The sequence below is a fragment of the Pteropus alecto genome, unplaced genomic scaffold (genome assembly GCF_000325575.1).
Source record: "Pteropus alecto unplaced genomic scaffold, ASM32557v1 scaffold164, whole genome shotgun sequence".
NCBI lineage: Eukaryota > Metazoa > Chordata > Mammalia > Chiroptera > Pteropodidae > Pteropus > Pteropus alecto.
This window is the reverse complement of record NW_006439568.1, coordinates 4,348,868-4,357,560: the sequence shown is the minus strand read 5'-3', so window position 1 is coordinate 4,357,560 and position 8,693 is coordinate 4,348,868. Positions and strand designations below refer to the sequence as shown.

The 8,693-nt window shown below is 34.0% G+C and overlaps 1 protein-coding gene across 1 annotated transcript in view; it reads left to right on the top strand.

Annotated features, from left to right (window-relative positions):
* The first annotated feature begins 1,039 nt into the window (after window positions 1–1,039).
* The window catches only part of FAM91A1 (family with sequence similarity 91 member A1), a 32,993-nt gene continuing 25,339 nt past the window's right edge, over window positions 1,040–8,693 (top strand). The window contains exons 1-7 of the mRNA XM_015592997.2: window positions 1,040–1,155; window positions 2,159–2,310; window positions 3,951–4,008; window positions 4,700–4,767; window positions 5,301–5,414; window positions 6,645–6,735; window positions 7,135–7,197. Coding sequence (XP_015448483.1) covers window positions 2,227–2,310; window positions 3,951–4,008; window positions 4,700–4,767; window positions 5,301–5,414; window positions 6,645–6,735; window positions 7,135–7,197 — 478 coding nt within the window. The 5' untranslated portion in view covers window positions 1,040–1,155; window positions 2,159–2,226. The remainder of the gene's footprint in view (window positions 1,156–2,158; window positions 2,311–3,950; window positions 4,009–4,699; window positions 4,768–5,300; window positions 5,415–6,644; window positions 6,736–7,134; window positions 7,198–8,693) is intronic.

Here is an 8,693-nt window from a genome sequence, read left to right as displayed (position 1 = left end):
TACATTTCCAGAAGTAATGTGAGTTATGGTTTAATCTGATAAACCAATCTACTTACAGAAAGATTTTTATTTTTCTCACATCATATCCCCTTTTTCTTAAATTACTATCTACTAGTGGTTCCAGTTATGTGCCAGTTTATTTAGATGTGAGTTTCATCTGTTTTGTGAAGTTTGCTCTAAGTGGAAGTGTGTGTGGACATTTACCTTGGCTATGAATAAGAAAAAGCCTATGAGTAAGAAGTATAATTGAATCCTCTGATCTTTCCTTCATTAGTCTCCTAAATTGTCTAATTTTGTTTTATAGCACATTGGAAAGGTACCTAGTAATTAGAAGGAGGACAGCAGTCATATATTAAATTGTTTGTGGTTGAATATAATATTGACTATAATCAGGCATACGTATTCTTTGCTTTCATGAGAACCCAACCTTGAGCTTAAAGTACTAAGTACACAGCTAGAAAGTGTTTGGATCTTTAAAAATATATTGGAATTCTAAAATTGTCTAAATGATTGCTAATGAGATTATAAGGAGATGATGTTTTTAAGAAGTAATCTTATTTAGAGGTACATTTGAAATGTACATTCTCTAGAAATTTTAATTTCTAATCATCATAGTCCTAAGCTGTAAATAATTATCAGACAGGGATATGTCCTTAGTTGCCACTCTTAAATTTTAAAAAATGTAGGTGCAGGAAACCACCCATCCATTCTTTCATCCATCCAACACACACAAATTGGGCACAGTCAGGAAGGAAATCTTTATAAGTAGAACTTAGTGTTTCATTAAGTTATGTTCTCAAACTGCTCTTTCGTTTGATATTGAATACTTTACATAATTTCAGTAAGTCCTTTTCGAATGGCAGACTGAAAATAAACACATTGAATTTTTGCTCTAAAACCAAAGCAGAAAGTTAGTACTATAATATTTAAAAAGTCTTCTTCATTCAGTTTTGGAAATTTGAGATTCTGGGACAAAATAAGGGGGCAAGGTTTTGAAATTTTATGGGGTAAAATGTACTGTTGTTTAGTTTAGAAGCTATTTTAAATCTATTTAAAATTTCTTTTTTTAGAGTCTGGGAAATTCACAGAGAGAATATGAAAAGCAGGTTGTCCTGTACAGTATCCGTAATCAGTTACGATATAAAAATAACTTAGGTAAGTAGAGACATTTTCACATTGAGATGGAAGACTATTGCTGAATTATTTTTGTAAGTTCTGTCTTTTCAGCACATATTTCATTGTGTTGAAATTATTCTGTATACCGACTTTAAGAAACTCTATGTGGACTCATCCTACCTAAGAACAATTTGCGTTAGCGAGATTTTTCTAATTCTGATCATAATTACTTTTTAGAGTATTGTTTGAAGTTTTATTTTACCTGTAGAATATTAACTTTGATTTAGATGTCCTCTTTTTACTTTAGATGAGAAAATATGCCAAAATAGAAGTACATTATGCTAAATAATTTTTGACTTTGAATTTTGTTTTTGTCTCCGTAAATTTTCCAAATACTGTAACTTAAATGAAAACTCTGTAATAATTGGAACAAATTTTAAGCATAGTTAGTTCCATGTTTTCTTTTAAACTTCTATTTTTAATGTTTTCTTTTTATTTGTTAGATTATTTTGATTATTCTATTGCCTTGCTAATCTGCCCTCCCATGTGCTACTCTTATTTTAAGCATAGTATTTCAGAGATAGGTTTTCTATTGAAATGCAGTCCATGTAAGTCAGAGGACTTTTTACATTTAAATCAAAATCCAGCAAATAATTTTAAAAAATAGACTTGATTTTATAGAAAACTCCCATTCGAGTTGGCTGTCTTGTAAAGTGACATGTAAGGGATCGGGTGAATTGTAGCTTATGTTTTGTACTTTGGAAGAGACATTCCATGCTTGCTTTCTTTGCTTTTTGATTTGCTAAGAATTATTTCTCTACTTATCTGCCCTATTTTACATTTTACTTATATATTTTGAGGTTCATTCCTTGTGGTATAATTGCTCCTTTGTTCTTACTTAGATTATTTTATTTATTCTCTTCCAGTTTACATACTTTTCTTGTTAATTGTATTTGTTTGTAAAGTATTTCTCATTGCATTTATAATCGTATGTAAGTATAAGACACCTGATAAAACTAGAGAATTTTTTTCTTTCCCCCAGTTAAACATGTCAAGAAAGAAGAACGTAAATACTATGAGGAACTACTAAAATATAGCCGAGATCATCTCATGCTGTACCCTTACCATCTATCGGATATTATGGTAAAGGGCCTGAGGATAACACCATTTTCATATTATACTGGGATTATGGAGGTGAGTTTACAAGTTTACGGTGTATGTGAACCATTAGGAATGGGATGGGTTTACATGTCAGGGACACTTTGCAGAGGAGGACCAGCTCTGCAACTCTCAGCCACAGTGGACATTGTTTCTCGGTTTACAGTGTAAAAAGGTCTGATGGTTACAAGTTAACAGTTTTAGCCACACTCGAACAAGAAGTTGTCATTATGAATGTTTTCACAGTGGAAAAGTGTCTATTCTATGTTTTTGAAAGCCTTACTTCCTCTGTGCTTTTGTAACATTAATCAGTCATTTATGTTAGCAGAGTGTGTATAAAATTTATTGCTTTTAATACACAATTAAGGTTGAAAATGTGGGTGACAGAACTGAATATTAAGCTCAGAGAAGCTTAATGTATTTATTTACTAACTGTAGCAAGAATAAACGATGGTATAGAACTAATGTTATTTAATACAGGTGTCAGAAAAAGAGAACTACATTAGCCCTGGCTGCTGATCTTTCTATAATTATTAACTTTCAAATATTAACCTTTTTCCAAAGGTAGTTTTTAGGCCTCTGTTGAATAACTTTAAATACCAGTTATTCTTTTTAAGTGAGCTGTATGTGAAAATTGGCAGTATTTATCTGTTAATCATTTGCTACTTAGTTATATTTTAATGCTGCTGTTTTGTGCTCACTAAGAGCAGAGAGAAGTCTAGGACTAAAGCAGTTGAGAACCTGTAGGAACAGTGTTATTCGTTCCCTTTATGATGTGGCTTCTTTGCAAGAGCTCCCTTTGCTTATCTCATTAAGCCCCTTCTTCATGGGCCCTTCTCCAGTCCCATCTGCTGTGTCCCTATTTTGGAGGAAATACAAAGTAAAGCTTGAGACTTGACAGCCTAGGTTTCTGCCAGTCCCTTTCCTGAGACTCAGAGTAGCATATTGAAGGTGGCCACTACTCAGTGAGTAGAATAGTTGTTGTTGTCTCTTTGATTATTTTTCTAGTGTTGTCCATAGGTTTGGGAGAGATAAGAGAGAGTGGTTTTGTCTCATTTATCAGCTTTCAGTTATGTGCTTGCTGCTGTCTAGTTTCTGTTCTTATACCATTGGGTATAGCTTCTGGGTTGAAAATGGGCCTTATCGCCACAGTAAGCAGTTTGTTGTTTATTGGAAAAACAAATGGAAGAAGCTGGATACTGAGTTTAACTCTGTCCTAGTTGGGATTCCTAGGAGCAAAGATGGCTCCTAGTGGTTAGAAGCTTTGGTGGTGGTGTATGTCTTAGACGTGTGCTGATGGAGCTGCGACACACTATTTGGCCTGTTCTCAGGGTAGGAGTCTAGGAACAGGTATGATGTGTGGAGAGGCGAGAAGCCTGAGGTCTATGTTCCTTGCATAGCTTCCACAGGGCAGAAGCTATAGGGTAACTGTCTACGATTCATAGAGAGTGCTATGAGACACCCAGGCCTGAAAGTCTGATCTTCATTTACTAGGTTGAGACCATGTGGTAAGTGCCACTATTTGGCATGCATACTTTAGATTGCCAAACTCTTATTTCAGTGTTTCATGTGATAATTATCGTTTCTCTATTTGGCTTATAGGAATATGTATTTATATACTTATTTTTATCTGAGGACATTTTGCATTTAAAATTTATTATTTTTCTTTTAAAAAGGACATTATGAACAGTGAGAAAAGTTATGATTCTTTGCCCAATTTTACTGCTGCTGACTGTAAGTATTTAATTATGCTGAAGGAGGTAATGTTTAGAGTATGTTTGTGCATGTATGCTCTCATGTCAGTATTGTAATGTGTGTTTTTAACCTTTAACACTTGAAAGATGAGAACAGCACGCAACATCATTGATGGGAGATTTATCAGATGATGCAAATCTAGTGTAAGATTTAGTTTTAGATGTCTAAGAGGACTATTTTGGAGTGATAGAATCAGAATAATAGGACTAGTCTATATATTTCTAGAGAATGAAGTGTTTTCTGATACTTGGGCTGTGCTGTTTACCAAATGAAGAAAGGAAACTTGTGTACAATACTTTTACAGCATGATACATAGTTGTTCCTAATATAATTTGCTGATGTTAGATTATGCTTATTTTAATGAAGTGTGGCATAGTTCTGTTGTGTAAGAAAATTCCCCTGAGAAGTGCACTTTGACACTCTGAAATTGGGAGGACTTCTGCTTTTAAAAAATTTTCTCATTTAGCATTGTCAAAAGTGTCAGCTTGACTTCATTTGTTTTGTTTTCATTTATATTTTATTTGAAGAATTCCTTTTAATTTGATATTGGTTGTCAGTCAGTGATCAAAAGATGAACAAAAGCCAAGGGTTTTTTTCCTGAATGACTTGTGAAAGTACTGACATTTCAAGATGTGTTAAATGCTTTTGAAGGAAAGGCTTTTTCTTTCAGGTCTAAGGCTTCTCGGCATAGGAAGGAACCAGTACATTGATCTGATGAATCAGTGTAGATCATCAAAAGTAAGTTAGTCATTTCCTTTTCTCGTTTCTTGCCCTAGATAAATTTTTTTTAAGTGATAGAAATAATGAATTGTAATTTCTCTGATTAAATAAAATACGCCTAATACAGAAACAGTGCAAAACAACTCAGTATTCTCTAGGATATAGCTTAAGTGATTATTGAATTAAAACTGTCAAAGACATAAAACATTTAATTTGTTTTTAAAAATTAATTTTGTTCTGCTGGTCTTTTGCTCATTCTGCTCCTAGTTTTCACTTAATGGGTGAAGCGAGTATGCATTTTCAAATGCATTTGGACATCCTGGTTTTCATTTTAGTTTCTGGATTTAGATCCAGATTTAACGATGAGTGTTTGAAGAAATTTATTTTGAAATAATTGCAGTATGACTTTCTCCATCTAATGTATCTAGAATAACAGAGTTTAAAACATGAGAATTTAAAAAGATATTTAGCTTGTTAGAAACAGTCTTATTATATGATTGATGAAAAAGAAAATAGTGATTTTAAATTGATTGCAAATTTTACCATTGCAGAAATTTTTCAGAAGGAAAACGGCCCGTGATCTTCTACCAGTGAAGCCAGTGGAAATTGCCATAGAGGCGTGGTGGGTGGTGCAGGCTGCGTATATCACAGAAGATGACATAAAGGTAGTTATCTCGAAAAGTTAAACATAGGATTTTTGTTTTAAAAATCATTTTTAATTATAGTTCTGTAATTTTTAAAAAATAACACTATTTGATTTTCCTGAAGAAAATTAAACAAATTCAAAATTTAAAATGATCTTAGTAGGCTAGAATATTGATGGGTTTCCCAGATACTTTTTAATAATGATGGAGACTTGACTGGGTTCATGTTCAGTAACCAGGAGAGTTTAGTTAGGTAGTTGTCTCATGTGAACTGACGTAGCGCCGTGGCTACCAACAGTGTTGGCTAATGCCATGTGAGCACTCGCTGTGTGCCAGGTGTGTCAGGCACTATCCCAGGTGCTTTTTATAGTGTCTCTTAATTCTCATAACCCCAGAGGTATGTATTATTTGTACCTCATTTCCCATATGAGGAGAGTGAGCACCGAGAGATGAAGCGATGGCTCAAGTCATAGCAGTAGTAAAGGTCTAGTATTTTAACGCAGGCAGTTTGCTGTGGATCCTGAGTTCTTAAGGACTGTGCCGAACAGCTGTACCAAAGTGGTAGGTGCTTTGATAGGGCGATGATGTCAAGGTCAAGGGAAATGGTATTCCCAGTGGTTAGAGCACGTTTGATATAAGCCTTATGCATTTTAGAAGAGATGTTGATTTACAGGAAAGGGCCCTAGAGAGCAGGTCACATCTTTGTGAGGCTGAAGAAATGTAAGTGAGCATGTGGACTTTTTTGTTTCTTTGCATTTTATTTTACCCCAGAAGACAGATTGAATCCGGTGAGTGAAAGGCTTAGAAATTTTGCTTCAGTCTAACTAAGTACTTCCTAACAGAGCTGTCAGATTGTGTTATAAGCTAGAGAACTTCTCGTTACTGATAATGATCATGTGGAGTTGGAATAAACTTCATTTTTGAAAGGTTCAAAATCACAAATGGACCAGATACCAATTCAAAGAAGATGGGTAAATGTTGGTACTTATTAGTGAACACCCATTACTTACCCGCAAGTATTGATATAGTTACTTTGTTCTCTTAGGTTCTGTTGGTAGCATCTTTTAGTACCTTAGTTGATGGTTATGTGTGTAGCTTTTTTTGTTAGAATTCTAGAGTAGTAAATGGAAAAAATACATAGTTTATTCAACAAATGATACGTAATCATTGGTTTAGACATGAATAGATTTGAGGAGTCATGAATTAGTTAATTTGGACAAAAGTTAATTGAAAATATTTTGCTTTTCTTAGATATGCACTTTGCCTGAGAAATGCGCTGTTGATAAGATCATCGATGCAGGCCCTCAACTCTCTGGATCACTAGATTACAATGTAGTACATAGTAAGTGGTTAGTAGAAACAGTCTTTGTCAACATAAAAACTTGTTTTAAGCCATTGACAGTTAATAGTTATTTATCAATTAGGTAAAAATAGTAGTATTTTCTAAACATTTGTTATTGTTTGAAGGGTGACCTTGGTTCATTGTTTTCCAAGATGGCTGTAATTAGTCATATACATTAGAAATTTATACAAATGAATCATAAGAAAAATTTTATATTTTTAAGCACGTGAAGGAAACAAGATTTGAAAACTTTAATATAATTCTTTCCTAATTCTGTTTTGCTTTTTTCTTTTTCATATAGCATTCAGTTGCAAGAACCTTTACAGATAATCAAGAATCATTTTTTTAATTACAGATATTTAGTATTCTGTCTAAAACAAAGTACTTTTTCTTCTCTAGGTTTATATAACAAAGGATTTATATATCTGGATGTACCAATATCTGATGACAGTTGTATAGCAGGTAAGTATGTGCTAATATTTTTCAGTATTGTGCTGGGCACTGCATATCACCCTCTGAGTTAGACACAAATCGTTCTAGGATCTTGGATGTTAGAATTTTTTTAAAGAAATACATTTCTTCTCGTTACTTTGTAACACATTGTGGTGGTTTTACTTAAATTCTGTATTTTTATTTTTACGTTATTTTGGCGTATGCACTATATTAAAATAATAAAGTCTGAGATAAATTTCTCACAATCCCAAATTGAATTATTGTTTTTATAAATTTATGTCACTTGTTAGTCCTTGTTCAGTGCATCACATTTTTACGTGTATTCAGTAATATAGCATTACATCATTTCCACTCTCACTTATCTGTGCTTTATATTTTTGTCACTGCCATCTTTGTGTTTATCTCCTCCCTTTCTATTTTACCCACTTCCCCAAGTTAAGGCCCTTGTGGAGGTATCAGTTTATTAAACCATTCCCTTATTGCTGGTCATTTAGATTATTTCCAGGTTTTTGCTATGATAATGATGTGGTTAACATCCTTAACACAAAGTGGAGCTTATTTCCTATAGATTAGATTTCTTACCAGTTTATAGAAGCACTTGTGATATTTAAGTTATATGTTACAAGTATGTTTTCTAGCATATCTTCTAACTGTTATGATTCGTGGTATCTTTTACCATACCAAGATATTTAATATTAGTGTAATCAAATAGAAAGTGTCAAAAAATTCCAGAGAATAACCTCACTATTAACAATTGAGTGGTGAGAAGGCTTATTACAAAAAGACTCCCTCATATCAGTGCTGGAACTTGACAGGTTATCATGCTCTGGTGTGTCCTGATCTTTATTTGCGTTATTATGTGTTTATGATTCTTTAATGATGTGTATTGAACAGCGTACAGACACGAATTCTGTTGTAAACCTGGAAGACAGCTGAAAAAGTAAAGGAAATGCTAATTCTGGTTCGTGGATGCCACAACAAATGAAAGACTAGTTTTAAAATACTAGTTTTAAAATACTAGTCTCGACAAGGAAGTGATTTCTGGAGGACAGAGTGGGCAGTGGTTTCCTGTCACCATTGGAGAATATTCTAGGCCCTACTCTCATTCGATAAACTGATGCTGTCTCACTTGTGATCCACTCAGAAAAGATTGGTCTTTGGTTAGTTGATTTCCGTCTGTTCTGATTAGCAGTTTGAACACTGACTCGCATTAGCACCAAGTTCACTGCAAAGAAGCATCAGAGAAGGGCGGAGTGGATGGCTTCTCTATGATAGGGCCATGTTCTGCCACATTTCACTTAGTGTCTGGGAGTCTAGATGGTATAAGCAAGACCCTTGGTATTATATCTGCTGAATTCACCCTCCTCACCATGCCACCCCTGGCTGTTCCCAAATTGGAATGACCTGTGAAAGGAAAGGAGTTTGATAACATGGAAACATCAAATTTAGCACAAAGGACACCCGAAGGTGACTTCAAAGGAAGCAGTCCAGATAAGTTTCAGTAA